A 25,972-nucleotide genomic window follows, 5' to 3' on the forward strand; every position below is an offset into this window, starting at 1 on the left:
TATTGAAAAAAAACGAAGGTTTTCTGAATAAGTTCTCTTTAGCATGTTTTCCTCCCTGGCTTCCAACACACAGAATAACAAGAGCAACAGCAAGAAAGTGCCTGGTGCAAAAATTTTCATCCTTGGCAACAGAACAACCTAAAAAATTTACTAAAAACAGCACTGATCCTGATTCTTCCACCAGATATTCTGATTCAGTTGGTTTGAGGTGGAACCAATGTACTTTTTTGTTATTGTTAGAGTACAAAGCACTGTTTCGTTATGGCATTTTCATGCATAGCTTGTTTTTGTTGATCCTCATCCCCTACCCAAACCCCCTGGCCCTCTGAACCGTACATCCCCAGCAGTCCTCCCCTCCACTGCTCCAGATGTTTTATTACCCCACCTTCCTCAAAACCTCTTTCCTCGCTGAGTCATTTCATGACCTGTATCACACTCACACCCACATATGTGCACACACATACATTAAAAGCTAAAATCCACATATAAGAAAGGACATGTGGTTCTTGTCTGGTTTTCCTCACTTAATAATTTCCAGATACATCTATTTTCCTGCAGATCTCTTAATTTCATTTTTCTCTATGGCTGAATAAAATTCCATTAAGTCTCAAACAGGGGCTGGAGAGATGACTCAGTGGGTAGAGCACTTGCCATGTAAGCCTAACTACCTTGGTTTAGAGCCCATATAAAAGCAGGATGCAGGGCACACATCTGTAATCCCAGCACATCCCTACCAAGAAATGGGAGGAAGAGATAAGAAGTTTGGAAGGCCAGGTATATGCAACAGTGTACAACAGAGACCCTGTCTCAATACATGGAAGGTGAGGACTGAGGTGCACACGTGCATGCACGCATACACACAAACAATCAGACACAGAGACAGTAAAAAAAAAAAGTTCCCAAGAAATTCTAATATATTGAGACAGGGTTTAGAACCAGTGAAGCCGAATGTGATTTTTTTCAACACCTGTTTATCTGTCATGCTCTGTTCTTATACCTGTGATGTTAATATGTTGAATTTATTAACCAGCTGACTCAAAACATTAGCTCAGGTGGCCCAAAAGTTCTGCAAGTCCATACATATATGGTGGCAATGCACAAAATAAATCCCTTCCACATACAGCTGCCCATTTCTTTGGGTCATCTGAGAATGGGAACTTTAAAACTCCACAATGACCACATAAAACTTAACTAAAAATATTTGGGTTATAAGAACCGGATCTCAAAATTTCCCCAATATCCTTTTAGTACCTTGATGTGGGAAGTCCTGTGATTATGTCAATAAAGCACTGTTGGGTCAATAGGAATCTAGATAAGTGGGACTAGGAGTTCAGGAGAACTCTGGGAAGGAGAAACACAGAGAGTCAAGATGTAATGCCATGGGGTTAGGAAGCCCGGAACTATTCTCCGGTAAGAGAAATACTTAGATTAACAATTATGGGGTAATTACTTAAGTCAGAGCTAGCCAGTAAGAAACAAGCAAGGCCAACAGTTTCATAATTAATATAGCCTCCTATGTGTTTATTTGGGACTGATGCAGCTCTAGAACCAGGCTGGCGGGAAGGCTTCTCTCAAGGAAAAAGCTTCTCTTTACAGTACCTAATTCTTTATAAATAGAGATTTTATTTTGCTAATTCATCCAATATATTGTAGTTTGTCTTTACTGTTAAGATTAGTGTAATAAATATTCTTCAAAAAATTTTTCATCTTCAGTCAAATGGCAATGCTGCAATCATCAAAAATATATACAACTTACACTACGTACAGTCTCTTTGACTCTGCGCTGCTTTGACTACCTTTGACTACAGGAAAATTGTGGAGAACACAAAAGTGAAATGTTTTTTAATAGTTTTGAATTTTGTTTACTCCTTAATAAGTCCAATAGAGTAACAGACTAACTCTTGGACCTGAAGAGAGAGCTTACCAGTTTAAGAGAATTTGGATGCTCTTCCAGAAGACCTGGGTTCAATTCCCAGCATTTACATGGTAGCTCACAATTCTCTGTAGCTTCAGTCCCAGGGCCCTATGCACCAGGCTCCAGGAACCAGGCATCAGAAAAGCATGGGTTGCACAAACATACTTGGAGGCAAAACACCCAACAACCGCATAGTAATAATAATAATACTTTTGTAAGAAGCCAAATTCTTACAAGTTACTAACAATCTAAACAAAACTGCACTACTCAAAAAGCAACTAAAGTGGGTATGTAGATACCAACCTATAATCCTAGCACTCAGTAACCCCAAGCGGAAGGACAAGTTTGAGGCGGCCAATCTGTACTATACAGAGACCCCATCCTAAACAGAAGGAAAAGCAGGTTTGAATATTTAGATATGTGTTACATTAGGAATACTCATAGCAATCAGGAAGTCATGGAGAAGAGCTCTCAAGAGAAGGGAAATAGAATACACTGATATAAAAGGATAAAAGAGAATTATGGGAACTGGAGAGATGGCTCAGGGATTAAAAGCCGGAGCTGCCTGCTCTGGCAGAGGATGAGGGTTCCATTCCCAGCACCACACAGCAGTTCACAACAATCTGTAATTCAATCCCAGGGATCTGACACCCAGGCAAAACACTCACACTCATAAAAATAATAAATGAAATTTTAAAGGGGACTTATGAAACAGAAAAGGATAAATTGTGATGAGGAGAGGAGGGCAGGGTAGAAGAGGGAAAATGGGAAGAATAAATAATACTAAAACCTTTTCTTTCAAAAGTCATATGGAAACCTACTATTATAGACATTCTTAAAATATATATATGCACACACATTAGAAAAGTAATACTGGAGTTACCTTATAACAGGGCACCAATGCCCCTACCAGAAACCATAAGGCTAACAAAGAAAAGGCCTGGTCCCAGAAATGAGTTACTTACTTTGGAATTATTGACCAGCAAGGCCCCTAAAGACCTCCCAGCATTACGGGCTGTTGGCAGCTCCTGGTTCCTCTCCAGAGATTGATGATGAGACCCTACTGCTTAAGACACTACACACCTGAGCACAGAGCATGAAGCAGTCAAGCTGACTCACCCCTCCTGGCTAGCTTTTGCAATGTTGGAAGGTATTACGCATGCTACCAGAGGAGAAACAAATCATCACTCTTAACCAGGTATAAACCCTCTAAACTACAATAATAACTTGTTACGACTAGCAAGACATGATTGTAAAAAGGAGTTCTTCATAGGTCTAAATAATAAAAAAACTCAAGAGTTCAGAGTCAGATACAGAGGAAAATGCTGAGCAATCAGAGAGAAGAAGAAGCAAGCCAAAGCCACCTTTACCTCCTTAGCATCTCAGCCAACAAGAGAACGAGTCCTGTATTCCTACTTATTTCCTCTCTCGGCCCAGCCATCTGACTTCCAGTCTGTGCCCAGCCATTTCACTTCCTGTTTCCACCCAGTCATCTCACTTCCTGTACAGACCTCCAGACCTCTATGGTTAGCTAGAGATTTGCCACTCATATTGGTCTAAGAAAACGTTGGCCAGTACCAGGCAGGGAGTATAGGCAGGGCTACCAAACTAGGAGATTTCTGGAAAGAGGAAAGGCAGAGACCCAGTCATGAGCCACACGCTGAGGAAACAAGATGAAAATGCCATACTGAGAAATGGTACTAAGCAGCATGGCTAAACACAGATAAGAATTATGGGTTAATTTAAGTTGTAAGAGTTTGTTAGTAGCAATAGGCCAAACAGTTTATAATTAATATAAGACCCTGTATGTTTATTTGCGACTGAACAGCTACAGGGCCAGGTGGAACAGAAACTTCCATCTACACATGATGGCTGGAGCCACAGTGACCCAAAAGTTACCGGAGAAACCAAACGCTTCCTACTAGGATTCACAGCCCACTCCACAAAAGGAAATCCATGCCTAACACCATTATCAGGCCAAGAACCTGTGGCTAGACACATCACAGACCCTAGAAGAAAACCTACAATTATTATTTAGCTAAATGGACATAGTATTAAACTAATCCCTAATGACCTATTATTACTTCCATCACCTGTGAGGTATTAACTCCAGCTAATGGGGGAAAAAAACACAGTCACCACCAGAGTTAGAATAAAAACCAAGTGAACTTTCTCTCCTAATGTTCTTGCTAGTCTGATTTGGAACTCCTTTTTGCAAAAAATTGCCTTGCTGAGCTACTCTTGCTTTGTCTCTAATAGTGTCATAAACAAGTAGTATTGGCAACTTAATCTCTGTTTTCTTAATCAGTAGTAGACTGGCTTGCCAATTTCTAAATTATACTGAGCATTTAAGACTGAAAGTGTTAATCAGCACAGGAGAATTAGCATGTTCGTTACTACATCTTCCAATCCACCATTACAGCATATCTCTTAGTTTATTTAGGTGTCTTTGACTTCTTAAACTCTTCCTTTGCGGTTTCCAGCAGAGGTTTACAGGTTTCATAGTTACTTTTACATATTTTATAGTAAGTTGTACGGCTTAACATTTTAGTTTCCGATTGTTGCTTGCTACTGTATGTATGTATGCATAAGGGATGGGTGCACACATCCCACAGCACAAGTGCACAGTGTAGGTCACAGGACAACTTTGTTGAGTTGACTCTCACCTTCTATTCTTATGTAAGTTCCAAGTGTCAAAGTCTGGTAACCCGATTTGTGCAGTAGGTGCTTTGACTCAGTCTCACCAGCCCTATAACTGTTTTGCAAACAATCTTATAACCTGTGATCTTGCTCAACTCACTTACTAGTTCCCGTAACCATTTGTAGTACTTAAGGTTTGTTTTTATTTATGTGTCTGTGTTTGTGTGCATGTGGGTTCAAGGAGTCCAGAAGAAGACATCAGATTCCTTGGAACTGGAGTTACAGGTAACTGTGAGTCACCCAACACGGGTGCTGGGAAAGGAATTCTGATTCTCTGCATGAGCAGCATAAGTTCTTAACCACTAATCCACCTTTCCATCCCTGTAGTTTTATTTTTATACATATTATGCATATATTTTATACATATTATACATATATTCCTCTTCCTCCTCCCTTAGTTTCCTTGTAGAATGGACACCCTTGCACAAATTAGAGTTCAGTTAGTGCTAACCTTTTCCCCACTGCAATACATTGCTGGTTAAAATATGCTTTTACAATTTAAATGTGTGGCTTTATCTTTGACAGAATAATTGCATGCAGCTGTTTATAATACTGGAACTAAAGAGTAGATTTTACTACATATAAATTATATCTCCATTACAATTTCTTATATCTGCAATAAACAAATAGCTTTCAGACCATCAGCGGTGATTCACCTTATCAATAAATTAGGTTAAAAAAAAAATCACATGAGTCACATGATCATCTAAAATGTTGAAAAGTCATAAACATTACTTCAGAATTTTTGTTTCTAGGAACGACTAAAAGCATATACCTTTCTCAGAGACCAGCAATTACCAGCAAGCTGACCACACCATGTTTTTATATGGCTCTACAAGCTAAAAATGATCTCTACATATTTTTAGGAGTTGGAAAACAAACTCCAGAAAGAAAAAAGAAAAGCGTTGTAACAAGAACCGCATGTGGCCTGCCAAACCTAAAGTTATTTACTATTTGCACTTTTATAGAAAACATCTGCTACCCCTCTCTAAACCCTGTTACTCAAAGTGTGGTCCTTAAGCCACCAGGCTCAGGAAAATCAAGTTCCACCTGAGTAAAGAATCATTAACAACAATAAAATCAAGTGTTATCTATTCTCAAGATGCTCTATCAGAAACTGCACAGTCAGCACATAACATGAAGAAATGTATAGGAAACTCTAAAAATCACTAAGGAGTATTTCCAGGTACCTACAAAGCAACTGGTAAACTATTCATCAATCACTTCAGAAAAACTCCAATTAACAAAATTACTTAACAGTCCAACATCAAATTAAAGTATTTAAAATCATCCTCCCAGACAATTTGGTAATCTCACAAGCCAATGGAGAAGAAAAACAAATGATAAGACACTTAAGATTTTTTGAGAAGTATCTATTTCAGTCAAAACCACACTTTGCCAGGGTGTGGGTACCTCGAATTTTCACATCCCAAAAGCCTTTTATCAGTGCCTCCGAGAACAGCTTGTGAATGACCAGACTACAAGTCCTGCCACAAAATAAGCACATGTACTAATAACTACGTAAACATTCTAGAATGTTTTTCCTTTAAGAAGGAGCCTCACATTTATATTTAACAAAATTATAAATACCACACAACACTGAAGCCAGTCTGTGATCACGAGGTGTGCATCAGCACAGATCTCTCATGCTGGAAGCACTGAGCAACAGGATTAATAATACAACACACCTGCACCTAGGATCCTCCGCATCCTCCAACCCCCCCACACCTTGCCCCTGAGGTCTCACAAATTCTACTGATTCTTAAATCAGTGTTTCTCAGCCTTCCTAATACTGAGACTCTTTAATGCAGTTCCTCATGTTGTGGTGACCCCCACCATAAAATTACTTTTGTTACTACTTCTTAACTATAATTTTGCTTCTGCTGTGAATCACAACCCACAAGTTGAGAACCACTGTCTTAAATAAAATTCTCAAAGTACTGACAAAAATATATTTTTATTCCAATCTTAATTCTGTTCAATGTGTCTTAATTTCAGGGTAAAGGCTTTGAAATCAATGAAATAATGTATATAAAAAAGTATACTCTTCCTATATTATCCTAAGTGGAAAGAGCACTCACTGCTCTTGCAGAAGACCTGGGTTCCATCCCCAGTGCCCACATGGTGGCTCACAAACTCAGTTCCCGAGAAATCAGAAGCCCTCTTCTGAACTCCTCTTGCACAGACACACATGGTGCACATATACAGATGCCAGCACAATACTCAAAACAATAAATTTTTTAAAGGGTAAATAAATCTTTTTTCCTTTTTTTTTTTTCCTTCAGAGAAGAATAGTGTGAGGAAGGAAATGTGTGAACTTTTCATCTAGAGATGGGCTTCTAGAATGAAAAGCATCAGAAGGCTACAAGACCTTAGGGTGTGGAGAAACTCTTGGGAACACAGAAACAGTCTCAAGATCAAATGTACCCTCACCCACCCATCTAAAACTTGCCCTGACTGCCCCTCATGATCTTATTTTGAACTCAGAAGTGAAAACTAATTGGTAGGCACAGATTAAGGAGTAGGTAGGTTTGGTTGTTTGTTTTGTTTTTTGTTTTTTTTTTTAATTGCAGTGAACCTCTCAGTGAGCTATGGATACCTAGAAGCACTAATAAAGTTACTAAATTCAACTTGTATAGAAAGTTTTTATAAACACATTCAAAAGTAAGATTAGGGAAACACTCAGTAGGTTTAATGAACTATCGCCAATGGTTTCTCAAAACCTGGCTAGTCTCATACAAGAGAAATCTCTTTTCATCAGCAATTATTAACTCTTGATTTATGTATCCTACTGGTCTCCTAATTTATTTTGGCCTCAATGACTTCTACTCTAGCTTTGAATTAAGAGTATAAACATATTTAATTGATATTAAAGAATTAAGGATCTGTGGTTACAGCCTGACTTTGCAACAGTATGCACATCTGCTATCCATCAAAAAATCACAGAAACTAATACCAGGTTGTTATAAGCTGTTGATTAGTGTCCATATGACTATGATTTCATTGCTGTGTCTGGCCTGATATTCATTTGTAATGCTTTCTGAAAAAATAATTTTAAATGGAGTAAAGGAATTAAAGTAAATACATATTGAGTTTTGTTTTGGTTTTTGGAAACAGGGTTTCTCTGTGTAGCCCTGGCTGTCCGGGAACTCACTCTATAGATCAGGCTGGGCTTGAACTCACAGAGATCCACCTGCCACTGCTTCCCAAGTGCTGGAATTAAAGGTGTGTACAAGCATCTCCTGGCTCATATTGAGGTTTTTTGTTTTTGAGGTTTGGAGGGGGTTTTTTTGGTTATTTGAGACAGGGTTTCTCTGTATTGTTTGGAGGCTGTCCTGGAACTCGCTCTGTAGACCAGGCTGGCCTCAAACTCACAGCAGAGATCCACCTGCCTCTGCCTCTGCCTCTGCCTCCTGAGTGCTGGGATTAAAGGTGTGCGCCACCAACGCCCGATTCATACTGAGTTTTTAAGACATCAAAAACTATTTTCAAAGAAAGTAAAAATATCTCAAACTGATAAATTAGACACAAGCTACTTTATACAAATTTATTGAATTATAATCATGTATTTTCTATGATTAGGTAAGGAAAAATAATAATTTTAACAATCATCATGAATCCTATTTTGGTGTATACAGTCAATCTGAATCCAGCTTTCCAAAATAAAAATATTCAGAAAATTTTGGTTGCAATAAATCTAAACTGATGAGAGAATGTCTGCCCTTTATAAAATGTAATTACACAAAAAGGTAACACCAAAATTGAGCTATAAAAAACAAGTGAACCAGACCTTTACTAAGTCACAATTCTCTTCATGACCCTTAAGTTAGTTATCTAACCCTACCTATAAGTCATTAGCATACACACAGTAATAATCTTAAGATACGTAGTAATCTCTTATAATGACACTGCAGGCATATCCATCTTCCATGTGTCAAAACTCACACAGAGCCTCAAGCTCTGCATGTCCAACTACCTTAATAGGCAATCTACAGGCAGTGTGTTGGCGGTATAGTGGTGAGGACAGCTGCCTTCCAATATACAAAACGCAAAAGTCAGAACTTCTAACATAGTAATTAGTAACTCGTTAACCAGAAAAAGCTTTTACAAAAACACCTAAAACTACAACTTTTTACTTGACTTGTACAGACACACAAAATAAAATACAGAAAGGTCTCTTTAAGCACAGAGCTAGGGTACCAGGAAAGGGGGATGTGCAGGGACCCAACAGGACAGAAGAAAAAGCAGATCTTGCAAGACTGGGTAAACAACAACCCTAGAGGGTTTTCTGGTCTCGGAACTAAAGGACGTCTATGTCAGTGGCAAACTGAGGAAGACAAAGCCTGGAGCACGCACAGGTCTGTGTAAGAGTCCTGCACAAAGCACTCTGGGACAAGGAACGAAACAATGTGCCCACAAGCAGGGAGGGCAAAGGTCTTCTGTCTAGGCTTAACCCACTGAAGTGGAAAATGAAAACTCAGGAAATATTGTGTAACCCCAGAGTGCCCCCACAAAGGTGTAGGGTTCCAATTGATCATATATAATGTATCGACTCCCAACTCCAAAATTAAATAAAGAACCAGGATAACAGTTCTTGGACTTAGGAGGTTGAAGCAGGAGGATGGCCACAGTTAAGAGGACAACTACAGTAAGAAACCCTGCACTCCCAGCTGGATCAGGAAGTTACAGTATGGACCACAGAGTAAGACCCTGTTTCAAGCAAACCAAGATACGAAGTGTCCTTCTTTACACTGAGTGTGCAGGTTAAAGCTAAGGGTTGGGAAGGTAGCTCAGAGCAGAGTGCTTACTTAGCTAGCACTCAAAAACAATAGAAAGCTTTCACTAAAAAAAACAAAGCTCTGAAAAATCTTATGCTATATTAAGTCACTTAGTGTTGCAAATGCTCCCTTTCAGTATTCCCTTAATAAAAGTGGGCTTAAAATACATGGAACCAAAAAAAAAAAAAAAATCAGACAATTCACTCAGAGGCAGAGGCAAGTAGAACTCTGAGCTGGAGGCCAGCCTAGTCTTCACAGTGAATTCCAGGCCACTCAGAGATACATAGCTAAGACAAACAAAGACAAATTAAAATTCATTAACTTGAGACAAATTATGGACATCATTTTATATAAGGAAAAACTGGGTGAGGGGTATGACATTTTCAGTAAAAATGCTCTATCCTAATATTTAAGAACATCTATATATATTCACACACTACGTAAGGGCCTGGATTCATATCCCAGAAGCTGATCAAGCAGAACTTATATGCTAATAAAATATGCTAATAAAAATATTAGCCCACTTCCAAATAAATATTAATGTAATCAAAAAAAGGAAATAGAAAACATAAATACAAATCCCTTGGCTACATTTTCCATTCTGCAAATAAAAAAAACCTCCTTTTACATTTTGAAGTATTTTTCAGTTTTATCAAGTGAAACTGGAAGGAAGGGGACTTAGGTTTTAAAAGCAAAATAGCTCTGAATAGGCACAGCCCAGTGTAAGACACACAACAAGAACAGTCTGTTCTGTAGAAACAATTCTAACCTCGGCATGACAGCCCAAAGCCTTCTCAGCTACTCTAAGCCTCTCAGACCATCCTGAAACTCAGTGAGACCTGAGCAGACTTAAGCTTAAAGAGGAAAACAGACATGAAAATAGTATAGGAAAGTGGGAAGAACCTGAGGAGAGGGAGTCGGGGATACAGAGGATAATGTGGGTGGAGAAGATAGAATAAAAGTGTCATATGTACAGGTATGAAATTGTGAAAAAATGAATAAATTTTAAAATATATATACATATACATATATATATATAATCACTTGGGTTTTAAAAAGGGGCAGAACCCTGCAAATCTAAGTATAGCTAAATTGCTGATTTGAATATATACATGTGAATAAAAAGTTCTGATATTTAGAACGCTTTCATAAAATGTCTATTTGTAGTATGATGGGAGTCTCTGTAGTCCAGGCTGGCCTGTAACACATGCATGAAACCTGGGCTATCCTCAAAATCATGGTAATCCACCTGCCTCAGCCTCCCATCTGTTAGGATTATAGGCGTAAGCCATCATGCCAGCTCTCCTAAAATGCCTCTTTTAAAACTTGATATCACAATTGAGAGGAGCTTGTACTAACTGTGGACAAGGTTCTGGATTCAATCTCCAGTACACGTATACACACACACACACACACACACACACACACACACACACACACACACTTGATATCACAATTGAGAGGAGCTTGTACTAACTGTGGACAAGGTTCTGGATTCAATCTCCAGTACACGTACACACACACACACACACACACACACACACACACACACACAAAGGAAGACTGATGAAAGAACTCATTTTACAGATGAAGAAACAGAAGTCCAACGCCTGAAGTAATGCACTAGTAAACAGAAAAGCTTTAGTAACACACTAATAAATAACGAACCTGAAGTAGCATGTCAGTAAATGACAAAGCTGAATAACATGTCAATAAATGACAAGCTCAGTAACATACTAGTATATAACAACTTGAAGTAACGTGTTAGTAAATGACAAGCTGAGTAAGAGACAAAACAAACTCTGGGTAGCATATTCTAGTAAAATATTATCTAGAGAAGATTTTTCTTTAAAGTAAAGGCTTACAGTCTTAATTTTACATAGACATTCATAAATAAACGTTATGCAGTATTTTTTTAATTTTTAAAAACGGATCTATTTGTGTGCATGTGTGTCTAGAGGTGGGGATGCAAACGCACCCTCCAGCATGTGTGGAAGAGGACAACTAACATGGATTAGCTATCTCCTACCACACCAGTCCTAGGGGTCAAAACTCAGGTCGCCAGGATCAGCAGCAAGTACCTTTACCACCCCCCCCCAACCATCTCATCAGTCCCAGGCTATAATCACTACGTCACAAGAGACAAAGCTAAAATTTACATTTCCTTAAAAATGCTTTATATTCTTAACAAGGAAAACTGAGAGACTATAGTAAAACACTTTTAATTTATAAAGTTCCGCTGTTCAAAGCACATTCAACACCTGAATGTGGCAGGAACTAGTTTAATCATCTTGATATGCCAGTGTAACATATATTTTTAAAATAATCTATGGTAAATTAATTTGCCTAACAGTTACATACATTAACTCCCTCTTTTCTCCACCCCCAGCCCTTAGATTTTTCTAAGATATAATATAGCCTTACTATGCAGCCCAGGCTTCCCTCCAATTTCTACCTCTACTCCTGAGTGTTTATGTAGGCACTTTGTACTATTACTAATATTACACTCAACAATGAATATTTAAAAATGTATCTTTAAAACCTGTACCATTGGGGTCACAAGTTTGCTGGCTACAAACAGAATGAATTCAAACTGAATCACTAACATTTAGCTTGCAAGAAATATTTAGGGATTTAGAATCAAGCAAAAAAAAGTCTGAGAATTATTATGGGACTTGTACATGAACCAGGTTCTCAGCATCATGAAGGCCAGTATAGAATGAGGGACTGAACAAGGGAGGTACAGGAATGTCCTCTACCCATATAAAAGACAACACTACTTTCTGGAACAATTTTCATAAGACACACACTTTCTTATTCCTTGGCCTGAATTCTACACTACCAGTCAGTATTAAAAGCACAGGGGTGGGGGCAGACTAATAGAGGCCCAATTTAGAAAAGTCTTCCTCTAGTCTAGGCTTAATGAACTGCTAATACAAAGAACTCCATACATCCCAAAGCACACAGATGTCTGCACTGGTTCCCAGTATTCAACAATACCAGTCATTCAACTGCCTTCCTTGTACATGGTGATGGCAAGGAGCTCAGTTGACTCTTGAATCTCAAAACTCAGGATCCTGGACTCTGAAAAAGTCTACTTTTTCCTCAGTACTGTTTTAAGCACTTTATCTGAAAAAGTAAACGTCATGTTTCCCTAGAAAATAAATCTGGAAGTCAACTCTTCTATTTGGCAAGTGGTAAACTCTATACCTGTGACTGTTTTCTCACTAAAATAACAATCCATGACACAAATCTAAGATCAATAATACAGAAAGAGCGATATATTTTTAATTCATGAATTTAAAACATAATTTTTAAATATTTTCCCTATTGCATTAATTATCAAGTATATGCCATTTGGCTGGATTCTATTTGGTCCCAATTACATGTTAATGATATTTACTGGAGTGTGAATGTGTGTGTGTGTGTGTGTAAATGTGTATGTGTAAATGTGTGTGTGTAAATGTGTGCATGAATATGTGGAGGTCAGAGGACAGATTGTGGAAGCTGGTTCTCTCATTGACCATGTTAATCCTAGGATTCAGACTCAGGTTATCAGACTTAGTGACAAGTAACTTTAACCAATAAGCCATGTCATCAGCCATAAATTATGTTTTAAACAGCCATGTCAAAGTCACTTCCCAAAAGTTGAAGAGGAAAAGGTGGACTTATGCCTCCATCCCAATAACCACAAACATCAGAAATAATGAAAAATACTTCACTAGGTATTTGGGCCTCCGGGGAAAAAAGTGTATATTTTCACCAAATCACATTTAGAAGCTAAATGACACTATTTCTGCCTTCAAAGTACATTATCATTGATTCTTACAATGATGAGTTATTGGCAAATGCTCTCATTTAATACTGAAAAGGCAACAGATAAATGAAAACCTCTAATGTACTTCTTAGTAATATAGCAAGCCTATCACAGTAGCAGTGAAGCTCATTTGTTAAGGAATGAAATGAAAATAGTAACTGCCACTCACTAAATCATTATCCCACAATTACTTAAGAGTTGAGAAAGAGTGTATATGTGTAATTGCAATTGTAACCCCATGTAGAAATGAACAGGGTGCTAGACCAGAAAGTATTCCAGCTGTAAATCCATGGACTGGCATAATCAACCTAATGAGAGCTCCCACTGGCCTTCTGGTTCCTTCAATACTACCCTTTCCATCTCCAAACACATGCAACACAATACACACCCTTGAAGAACCCTCTGTCTCCCAAACTGTCTGTCCTTAGGCAGACAGGGACCCTTAACTTCCTAAAGAAAGTAACAAATGGAGAGGTCTGAAACATACCAAGCACTGAACAGCTAATTTCAGTTGTCACTCTTGTAACAAGAATGAGCCTGTCAACAAGAAACAGAGAAGGGGGAAATCCCAACCCTTGGAAGGTTGAAGCAGGGTTACAAATGCCACGCCAGCCTGAGCTGCACAGTGAGGAGACTGACGGAAGGAGGGAGAAGAGGAAGAAGGGAAGAGGAGGGGAAGGGGGAAGAACTGTTTCTTTTCACAGGTCTTCTTCCCTCCCGATCAGTGGAAGCAGCAAAGCTAATGGGATCTACAAAAGCAGTCACCTTGCAAACATCCCCACCCCGCAGATTTACTATTAGTCAAACACCTGCTCCACTCAAGGTTGTCCCCAGTCTCTAACTGGAACAGCTTACCATGCATGGTCTCTAAGAGTCCTCTGTCTGATTCCCAACCCTTCACTACCTCCATACTTTCTGACACTTTATTAAGGGAAATGGCTTAGAGCAATAGTGTCACTTAATGGCACCTGCACCAAGCCTGCCCACCAGTTTGATCCATGTGGTTGGGTGAACTGACCTCCTGAAAGCTGCCCTTCCTCTTCTGCACACCCTAAATATGGTGTGTTTTAAAGGACCGTCTCACTTCCACAGCTGCTCCTTTGTGATGGTTAAAATTACTATGCTTGAGACCAAAAAGAAAAAAAAAGCCTCCTACAAGCAAGCCCCTAGCTTGTACAGGCTGTACACTGTCAACCCACTTCCCTTTTTCCCCAGATGTTGAAGACTGTCCTTAAATTGACTGATTTTGTAAAATCTGATGTTCTTACAAAATAATAGGTCATAAGACTAACTGTCATTTCTGTTTTGTAATCAAATTTGTTTACTCTGCCCAAAAAGACAATCACAAGACCGAAAATTGTAACTTCAAGGGTTTTGCCTTTGTAAGCCCTGAGTTGATATGGTTAGGGGTTGGGTCTTGGGAGCACTCTCAGGTATATAACCATGGTGCCAGGTTTGGGTGCTGGACCTAAATAAAAAGCCTCTTCTTATTAAAACTTATTCATGGTCATGGTCAATCTCTGAGCAACCCTAGGCCCACTACACCTTAATATCACTTAATATATATATATATGTGCATGTTCTCTCCAAAACAGCCAAACCCTAAAATTTCACTGCACCACTGTCATCTTTGTAGCTAAATAAACTTTTCATTTATTTACAACATGGCATCATCTTTAATCTATGTCAGCAAATCAGGCCTGATATCAAAACAAAAGAATCTATATAAACCCTTATCTGATTGCTCTAAGTTCTACTTTATTACATAAAACTAATTTGCTCCCATCTACAAAGAGGTCTAAAGCATTCTAATATGAATTTTTTTAAAGTCTAAGAAATGTATTGAAATACTCAAAGTATTCAGAATTAAAAAAATAGTTACTTCATTTCAGATTCATTTTCACATAGTTACCTACATTCAGGCATAGCAATACATTGAACAAAAATGTCAACTATTATACAGTAATACTGAAATTAAGATTAAGAACAATGTGAGCACTGAGTTTGTGTTCTGGGATATGGCATTTTCAGTTCTGAGCTGTTATTTCTCTTTTAGAAAATAATCTTAGGGGGGTGGGGTACAGAAAGTAACACTATCACTGGAAATACATAAAATGCATGTTGAGCTAAGTAGAAAACAGCTTTTTAATATTTATTCTCTCCATTCAGTGCAGATACGTTAAGTAGTATTTCATAGCTTAATATAAAAGATACTATTCCAAAATGATTAATTATATGATGGTCTATGATCAAGAATATATTTTAAAATCTCATTTTAAGTGATCAGATACTAAGCCTTCTCTCTTAATTACAAAAAAAGGAACTGTAAATGTGGCTGTTCTATAACTATGGTAAGAAACAAAACTATTTACACTGTTGTTTTTATATTTCTTAATTTTATGAGCTTTATAAAAAAAAACCTTGCAAATAAAAAAGTACACACCAAAACCAACCAGACTCAAAGTCTATACATCTCAGTGAACTTATGTACAGTTTAAATGTCGATTCTGAAGCTACAAACTTCACATTTGATTTTATATGTTCACCATTAAAAGCAAAACAAAAAAATTAGTATTAGAACTAGAAAAACAATTAGCTTTATAGCCTTTTTCATACTTCATGTCCATTACATACATTCAGTGTTTCCTAATCCTCTAATATTTACCCTTTCGTATTCTCTTTTCTGTTATACTATTATCTACGTGTACATTTATTTGCATGTGCAAGCCTGTGTGCATACAAGCATGTGTTTGTGTGTATCTAACTAGATTCCTCATATGAAGGAGAATAAATATGCAGTCTTTTTCTGAGATTGTGTACTCTCATTTAATATTTTACATTCTAAGTCCATCCATTTTCCTGGACTTTGTGTCTTCCACATCATGCCTCCTGATCCCACCCATTTCCCTCTCTACCCCAAAATAAAAAAAAAAAAAAAATAAGATTTAAGAGAAAAAGAGGGGAAAGGAAGGAAGGAAGGAAGGAAGGAAGGAAGGAAGGAAGGAAGGAAGGAAGGAAGGAAGGAAGGCAGGCGTCTTGTCATGGAAGCTGCAGTGTGACAGTGAGTCGAATCACTGGTCTGGCTGGAGCCTCTGGTCTCTGTTGCACCATCGACACTGGGCCCTCACTGGACTCTTCCTGGGCATCCCATTGCTGCCCTGTGTCATGGAGATCTTGCAGCCCTGGGTCCACAGGACTGACCTCACACACACCCCCAACTCCAGCAGGTCACAGATGGGGTAGATGTTGGGGTGGACCAATACAAAATCCTGGTTCTGGACCTGGGTACTTTCAGGGTTGATCAGCCTGCCAACTCTCCCCTGTCTTTACCACCAGAGTAGGCTCTCCAGGATTGCCCTGGTTACTTCACTGCTTGCAGCAATGAGCAATATGCAGAAAGTAAGTTTTACTTTTCTTTAGATCTGAACAGTAGTCACAATATTATGCATTCATCTGTTGACTGACAACTAGGATAATTTCAAAGCTTTGGTGTAGTGAACAGAGCAGCAGTAAACATGGACATGTAATTATCTCTCTGGTAGGATATCTAGTTCTCTGGAAATGTGCCCAGAAATGAAATCACTAGGTTACATGGTAATTCTATTTTTAATTTTTTGAGAAATCTCCAAATTGATTTCCACAATGGTTCTATTAATTTGCACCCCCACCAACTATGGATAAACACTGTTCTTTAAGAATAAATCCAACTTTCCATAGTCAAGTCTACTTGAAAACAAAACCAAAAGTCCCATTTCGTATTTATCAGTGAAGGAAGACTAGAAAAAGAAATTGGAACGCCTTTTGTATATTACACAGAAACTTACCCACTTGATGGATCTAAGGCAATAGCTCTGGGTTGATCCAACTCTTGCCAAAATAAAACTTTTCGTAAAGATCCATCTAAATTAGAAACTTCAATACGATTAGTTTCAGAATCTGTCCAGTACAATTTTTCTCCAAGCCAATCACACGCCAGCCCATCCGGGGACAATAATCCAGAAACAACAACATTCTGTACACTCTCAGTTTTGTTAAATTCTGTTCGCTTAATGGCTTCTTCGCTGACATCACTCCAGTATATCAAGCCATGACCAAACACAAAGTCCACCGCAGCTGCATCCTCCAAGCCTCCAACTACAATCGTTGCATTCTCTTTGCCATTTGTAGCATCAACCAATCTCAAATCCCGTCTGTTTGCATAAAGCAACAAAGGGGCCGCTGAAACAAAAAGAAAAATACATAAGAAAGAGAACATATCAGATCTTATAAATCGGGTTTCAAATCAGTATCTGTGACCAAATACTATCAAGAGTAAGAGGCTAGAGACATGGCTCAACAGATAAGAAGGTTTGCTGCTCTTGCAAAGAACCTGGGTTTGGTTCTTAGCACCCACATCAAATGGCTCACAACCACCTGTAACTCCAGCTCCAGGGATCCCATGTCTCCTGGGTCTGTGTGGGCACTGTACACATGTGGTACACATAAACTCGCACAGCAAATATCCACACACATAAATAAAACACATTAGTGAACCAGCTAAAATCTTTTCACAGTTAAAATGTTTTTGTAGCACTTTAAAAAAGAACATAATGAGAATTGAAACCAATTCCACCCAGATGTCTTTGCTTACTGAGAGTCTGTCAATACAATTTAAAAGCTTATCCATAAAAACAATGAGTAACTGAAACACTCATGCTCTACTGGTGGGAAAGAGCTGCCAGGTGTTTACAGGGCTGGTGATCAAGCCCAGGGTCCTCCAGTATAACGTAAACGTATATAAAGTTCTACCTACGCATCCATACAACGCATGCGTGCCTGGTACCCACAGGCCAGAAAAGGGTTTCAGAGGCCCTGGACCTGGAGTTACAGATGGCTGTGAGCCACCCTGCAAATAACCGCAATCAGAACCAGGGTCCTGTGCAAGAATATCAAGTGCGCTCAACTATCCACCCCTAAAAGTACCCATCCTTTTCAAATCACAAACGTTATTCTAATTTGAAAGCAATAAGTGGCTCAAAACTACAAAAAAAAAGTAATGATTAAGTCCACATTTATAGAACTGCATTGGCCAAATTGGGTTATGAATATTTGTTCTATTCATCTGTTAGATAACATGAGTTTCCAATCCAACCACACTGAAACACAAGTGTCTCAGTCAAATACACGAAAAAGAAAATGGTCCTTTCTTCTTACTGTGGCTAACTACTACAGCCAGACAGTGCATCAAATTCCCCTGAACTCACTGCAGACATGCTCACATCACACCCAATGGTCACTACTGAATAGTCTTATATTCAGGTTTTAGTATATATTTAGTATAAACCAAACAGGAACATCAGAAAAAAAAACACTCCTATTAGTAAAGAGTTCAATATCAAAAGCTGAAGCAAAAAACAGTCCCAGGACACTTAACCTTTACAATTCAAGAGTAAAAACAATGCAGTAGTTAACTTTCTTTATGGCTCAATCATTCATGAAAGACTGTTTCTATACCAAACTTGTTTATGGCGTAAGTGGCAGCCAAATGAGTTTCATAACTTCTAAGTCAAACTTCAATATTTCCACTGAACAGTTTTTATCTACAAAAAATCTAAAGAACTTTTCTGGTAATTTCAAGTCTAGTGGGCTTTTTTAAGTGCCACTGGAACTGGAGGAGACCAGAAGCAGATTAATAGCTTTAGTTTAGCAGCACTAGTTATGGTTGAGCATTCTGGGGACTGTACATTAACCTGTTAACAGCACTATTTACCACTAAGGGTTTCTAGGGACTATAAACTAACTGAACATTATCAAAAGGTCCATTTGTGCGGTTACCCTTGTAAAGCATGATTAGGGTCTACAACATTGCCACCGGTGTCTGTTAAGTAGTGGAGATAATTGTAATACCGGTTTTATCTACTAGATACAACAGACTCTACACACTTGTTTGTCAGTAGCCCACATAATGCATACCATGTGTTCACTCCACAATGTTTACCTGACTTCACAACAAGAGAATTCAAACAGTAGTCACATCTCTTTAGCAAACACTTGCAGGAGCTCAGGAATCTGTTTTTCACCAAATCCCTACCAAACTTTCTTCCTGAACCTCCTCTGCTCTACAAATTTTCACACCTTAGTCCTCCAATAGATGTAAGGGCACCTGTTACCCCACTGATCTTCAGGGTTGATTTGGCTGATCTGGCTGGCTAGGTAGGTGTCACTTACCCACCCCACCCCCACCCCTGGATTGTTCCACGTGCACCCCTCCCAAAACAGTGCACTCATTCAGAGACAGTGACCTTCACCAAAGCTATAGAGTAACTATGCTCCCCTGCTAGAAACTCCAAACAAGCTCCATTTAATCCTTCATTCTCAAACCAACTCATAAACACAGTGTCTCAGGAAGAAGGGTTAAAGGCTATACATCCCTTTTTTCCCCTTGATGGAGACAAGGCCTTGCTCAGTAGCCCAGGATGGTCTCAAACAGTCAAAATTCTCTCTGGGTCCTAGGATATAAGCAGGGGTCACATCTTCAACATGTTTCTTATGCTTCTCAAAAAGTTATCTGAGCCCAGGTGTAATGGCACACACCACCAATCCCAGCACTGCAATCAGGAGGATCTCTGAAAGTTTAAGGCCAGTCTGGTCTATATACGAATGCTGTGAGGTCATGCAGGGATACACATTGAATGCCCCTGTTCTCAGTAGAGGGCGGGGATGCCCTCCCGTCTTTGTGGGATCAAGCAACACTAGGGTTACTCTCTCCGCAGCTTAGCTCCATCAGTTGCTCTGGATCTTCAAAGGCTCATGGCAGCTCAGGTTTCAAATACTAACCAACTCAGTGCGTCACCCAACTCAGAAGCTTTCTCATTCCCTTTGCGTACCACATGAAGCCAACACCTCAGCTTTCCACTATTCTACTTCCTCCTTGAACTCCAAATTCATCTTTTAAAACCTCTGCACATAAAAACAGTTTAACATATAAACAGGGAACATCACATCACGTCATCCATCACCAGTGTACGCATTTTCCCTGCGCTCTCACACATCTTTCCCAGTGAGCAAATCTAAGTCCTTCGAGACTAGATTCAAATCTTATCTACTTCTTTCCTCTTCCAGGGCAAGGGATAGAGTCCAGTGACAGAACACTTACATAGCATGCACAAAGCCCTGGCTAGATCCCAGCCTTGCCAAAAGCAAAACAACAAAAGCAATCTTCCATCTTCCAGAGCCTAATCTAACCTCATTTAGAGACTGGAAAGATGGCTCAGCAGGTAAAAATGCCTGCCAACAAGCCCGATGACTGGAGTTCAGTCCCCAGAATCTCCACAGTGGAGAGAACCCACTCCTCCCAAGTTGTGTACACACACACACATGCACGGAAGAGAAGGGGTGGGAGGGGAGGGAAGAGAGAGGGAGGGGAGGGGGAGATTTACCATGCAGGGTAGGTAGGCTCCATGGTAGAGTGCTTATCTAGCATGTACAAGGCAATGGAACACATCTCCAGCCCAGAAAAACAAATTCATCTACTAAAAAACTTTTTAAGTTCCAACCAGGAGTCCCAAATGCCATGAAGCTCCTCACTACCTTGGCTTTAAATGTAGTCAGGCTTCTATCACCGCTGAAAGTTTGGCATAAGCACCTCAGCTCAAGCAGATGTAACTCCTCCCCTCCCTCTCGCCCGTCTTCCTTTCCTCTCTATTATGCTACTCTGAGGATAGAACCAGCACTGCATACACTCTGGGCAACAGTTTACCACAGGGCACAGCCCCAGCCCCTGAAAATCCTCTCTTAACCACCATTCAGAAATCAGCAGATCACATCAAAAGTCATTTGCTAAAATGACCTAGTCCTGACATCTGCTAATCCCAACTAACCTAGTCACCTCCCCAGCAAAACCCTACAGCACAGTCAGCTATGCTATGAAAGAGCCCTTGTATGTTTGTGAGGTTCCTAAAGATCCTACTAGCAAAACCTAAGCCTCGGCTAAAGAGTTTTTCCTACATACGCCTGCCTAGATCTTATCTCCATTCAATATCTGGATGGTAGCATTATTGTATTCAAAGAAAACATCATCTATGGGTGTGTGACAACCCTAGCCCAAAGACAGTGCTCGGGGAATTACTTGAATGCCTCTCCTGTTCAAATTTTCGGCCAGGCTGTGCTCCTGAGATCAACTTTTTTTTTAAGTTTTTAGTTTTTGATGCTTGACCTTAGTTTATGCTTATTTCTGGCTAGCTTTTTAAACTTAAATTATTAGCCCGTTTTTCTTTCTCTACCTTTTGCCTTGGGCTTTTTACTTTTCTTTCCTTCTGTGTGTCTTATTTTCACTGCCTGTCACTGAGATCAACATTTTTCCCAATATATTTTTTTATTTAGAAACATGGATGCTTCACATGTCAATCCCATCTCCCTCTCCCACCCCTCCTCCCTTGCCCCTCCACTAGCCCCCTAACCCCCCACCCAATCCCCACATCATTCCCCAGGGAGGTGAGGCCTGCCATTCATTTGGGGCAGGACCTAGGCCCTCCCCCATGTGTCCAGATTGAGAGAGCATCCCTCCACGTGGAATGGGCTCCCAAAGTTCATTCCTACGCCATGGTAAAAACTGATCTACTACCCAAGGCCCCAGAGATTGCCGAGGCCTCCTCACTGACACTCCATTCAGGGGGTCTGGATCAGTCCCCTGCTGGCCTCTCAGCCATCAGTCTGGGGTTCAAGAGCTCCGCCTTGTCAGGTCAGCTGTCTCTGTGGGTTTCACCAGCAAGGTCTTGACCCCTTTTTCTCATCACTCCTCCCTCTCTGTCACTGAGTTCCAGGAGTTTAGTTCAGTGTTTAGCTGTGGGTATCTGCCTCTGCTTCCATTAGTCACTGGATGAAGGCTCTAGGACGGCATATAAGGAAGTCCTCAATCTCATTATCAGGGAGGGGCTATTAAGATAGTCTCTCCACTATTGCTTAGTTTGCCAGTTGGTGTCATCCTTGTAAGAGATCAACATTTTTTTAATGTGTGTAAGTGTCTGTCTGTGTGCATGACTGTATGACATGTGTGTGTGCCTGCCTATGCATGACTGTTATGCCATGTGTGTCTGCCTGTGTCTGCCTGTGTACATGACTGTTATGCCGTGTGTGTCTGGTGCCAAGGAGGTCAGAAGCAGGTATTGAACCCTTGGAACTGGAGTTACAGAGGGGCATGAGCTGCTGTGTGGTTGCTGGGTATTGAATCTGGGTCCTCTGCAAGAACAACAAGTGCTCTTAACCACACAGCCAGCCTTCTGAGATAAACTCTTAAACTGGTTCTCCAGACCTGTCTGCTGTAGTAGCATAAGGAACTGCTTTGGATCTTTCCAAGCAGTCCTTCTGGCTATGGCTACGGGTATGGAACAGTCTCTGACACTAACAGAAGTATTCTAGGGTCTTCTGTATTCCCTTTACTCCTCCAGGAGGATGACACGAAGGAATTTCCTTGGCTCCTCACAAGGGAGTATTCTTTCCTAGACCCTTTAAACCCATACAAGGAACTTTAGCAGATGCCTTCCATATTCTCTGATCACATGTTGTACTCTCATGGCACTAACCCAGCTCAATGTCTCACAAATGGCAAAATTCTACTAATGACAACTGATAAGAAGTCAATGTCCCTAAAAACCTGAAATCTCCCCTCACTGGCTCACTAAGCCTCCATACCTAGCATGCCTCCACATGCATGCACGCGCGCGCGTGCGCGCGCGCGCACACACACACACACACACACACACACACACACACACACACACTTCGTTCTACCCTCAACCTTCCCTAAAGCTCCCTGGACCCTTCCATGGACCTTCTTCCTCTAATACACCCTCCCCCCCCACCCCCGCTCAAGGGCAACGACTGGTATCTTACCAGATTCTTTCCTCCATCTCCAATCTCCCAGACACTACAGGCCTGCTTAAACCTGAGGCTGCCCATCCTCCACTGGAGACCATGCAGAAATAGAGCTAGAAACGGGCTCTTATACACTCAGAAGAGATTTGAGACACCCAAAAAGACAGCTGGTCTCCCTTCAGTCCATCATTCCTGAGATATCCAAACTGCACCTTCAAGAGTATTTGTATAGAAACCAACCCAAATGTTTCGAAAAGCCAAGTTAGGGCCGGTCATGGTGGCTCACACCTGTAATCTCAGCACTCAGAAAGCTAGAACAGGGGGGAATTCTAGGCCAGCCTGTGCTACAAATCAAATCTAAGGAAATCTAGATTACACAGTCTCAAAGTGGGGAGAAGGAGGCTAAGTAAGTTAAAGTGAATTTGGGTAATCTGAAAAAGAGACTAAATATTGTTAATTTACTAAAATGTACACAGCATGTGGTTCAGCACAATACTCATCAACATCCACAAGGTCCTGGGTTCAATTTCCAGGACAAAAGAAACAAAAAGCAAAACATTACAAGTAGTAGTTTATGTCTGTATTCCATGTCTCCTAAGCTACTCATTAAATGTAATACCATCATAAATATTTATTCTGCTTGGATATGTTTTCCTAAACTTTTAAGGTTAGTTGACCAAATAAACAAGCATTACACTTGCATTTGCATTTCGCTGAATGGAGTCATTAATCTGACAAACTCTAATAACAATTGTGTATCTAACAACAATTGTATATTGTAACAAACCAACATGAGGCTAGAAAAAAAGCTCAGGAGGTGAAGTGCTTGCTGCACAAACATGAGACCTGAGTTCCCATTGCCAGAACCCACACAAACAGCGGGAACTGCGGTACAACTAATCCCAGTACTGGAGGCGGAAGCAGGTGGATCCTTGGAACTCTAGCAACACAGCATGGCTATATTGTGAGCTCCAGGTTCAGTGACAAACCCTGTCTCAAAAAAATATATGAAGAACAATTGAAGCAGACACCAAACATTTTGACATCTGGCCTCCAAATGTGCACACTACATGTGCTCACATATGCACATACACACCATACAGCAAACCAATGTGGAGACAGTTTCCAAAAATCTTTGGTACTATAAAACTTCAGATTTGTGCTACATTAGTTCATGGTGGTTATTACCGATCTATGTTATTTTAAGTAAACTATAACAATGAAGCATACTTTCTAATTATAGTTTCTTGCTTCTTATTTTTATGCTAGAAAAGCTAAATATATGAGGTAGGTTTTGGTGTGTTTATTTATTTTGAGACAGGCTTCTCTGTATAGCTCTGGCTGGCCTGGAACGCTGTAGACCAGGCTGGCCTGGAACTCAGAAATCTGCCTGCCTCCACCTCCTGAGTGCTGGGATTAAAGGAGTGTGCCACCATTGCCTAGCTATGTGAGTTTATTAGAGAACACTCATTTTTGTCACACTGAAAAATTCTACTGGTCTAGCAATACAACTCAGTGATAGTACACTTGTCTAGCATGTGTAAGGTCCCAAGTTTGAATATCATCACCACTAGAAAAAGAGTAATAATAAAAAATAAGAAGCCGGGCATTGGTGGCACATGCCTTTAATCCCAGAACTCGGGAGGCAGAGGCAGGCGGATCTCTGTGAATTCGAGGCCAGCCTGGTCTACAGAGCGAGTTCCAGGACAGCCTCCAAAAAAATACAGAGAAACCCTGTCTCAGAAAAAAAGAAAAAAAAAAGAGAAAAAAGTATGGTCAAGAATCAAGGTATATTTGTAAATTCTTTTAGTCTACTATGAAATGCTGATGTACAAGTTTCACAATTATCTACCAAGTAGCTTTCTCTTAAAACATCAGTTGCTGCAATTACATGAGTTATAATTTTATATGCAAATGAGACTTCAAAATGTCACACAGGAACAACTTTATGTACAAGATATGTGGGGTGTGTTTTGTGAAGGGAAAAGACAACAGTTTTGTGCTAAAGTCAAATGATCATTGTTATGAAACGAATGCAGGAAAAACGTAGAACAAAATCTAAATGACTATAAAAGTTTGTAATTTATTCATGAGAATGTAATTTTGTTCAAGTAAAAATTAGCTGGGCTCCAATGAATTTATATACAAGAGTTTCTTAGTGAATCCTTATAAAAAATTAGATTTTGGTGTTCTGTTAAAATTAATAAATATTCTTAGGTTATAGGTATGAGATCAAAGAGAGAATTTAAAAAGGTTTGCTTTGGCTTCTAAATAACTATAATAATCCCTCAAGAAAGCATAGGTTCTCTGTCTTATCAGTATTCCCCATGCTTAATGTTGATTTTATTATGTTCTGGATTATTTAAAAACAAAAACAAAAACAAACACAAGCCTCATTTAAGAACTACTTTTTCCAATGTGTTACCTACGTGATCCATAACCCTACCTATGTAGTCAGACATTCAGTCCTCTTAACAACAAATGACATTTTGCCTTTTTAAAACCAAATCCTAGGGGGCTAGAGAGATGGCTAAGAGCACCGGCTGCTCTTCCTGACGATCCAGGTTCAATTCTCAGCACCCACATGGCAGCTCAGAACTGTCTGTAACTCCAGAGGATGCAACACCCTCACACAGACACAGAGGCAAAACACCAATGCACATAAAATAAATAGTTTAAAAAATCCTAAATGGAACAAGTCTAAGATACTGCCTTTGGGATTACGAGAAGACCCTGGATAAATCGTAAAGAGGTTTTTTTTTTTTTTGCTAAAATGTAAAAGTCCAAAGTTAACAGTTTTGTTTATCTGATCAAACATTAAAAATTCTATTGGTAGGCACTATCAAAAGAAAGCTTATCCTGCCCATGTTATAGGGTATAGATAAGACATTATTAATCTGAATTATTTCA

The 25,972-nt window shown here is 39.7% G+C and overlaps 1 protein-coding gene across 2 annotated transcripts in view; it reads right to left on the reverse strand.

Moving 5' to 3' along the window:
* Lrp6 (LDL receptor related protein 6) overlaps positions 1 to 25,972 on the reverse strand; it is a 122,375-nt gene that overhangs the window by 84,515 nt on the left and 11,888 nt on the right. The window contains exon 2 of one of the 2 annotated variants that reach the window (XM_040743418.1): positions 17,035 to 17,428. The exons of the other annotated variant lie outside the window; for it this stretch is intronic. Coding sequence (XP_040599352.1) covers positions 17,035 to 17,428 — 394 coding nt within the window. The remainder of the gene's footprint in view (positions 1 to 17,034; positions 17,429 to 25,972) is intronic. 2 annotated transcript variants of the gene reach the window in all.

Source organism: Mesocricetus auratus, unplaced genomic scaffold (assembly GCF_017639785.1).
Source record: "Mesocricetus auratus isolate SY011 unplaced genomic scaffold, BCM_Maur_2.0 Super-Scaffold_100001, whole genome shotgun sequence".
NCBI classification, from domain to species: domain Eukaryota; kingdom Metazoa; phylum Chordata; class Mammalia; order Rodentia; family Cricetidae; genus Mesocricetus; species Mesocricetus auratus.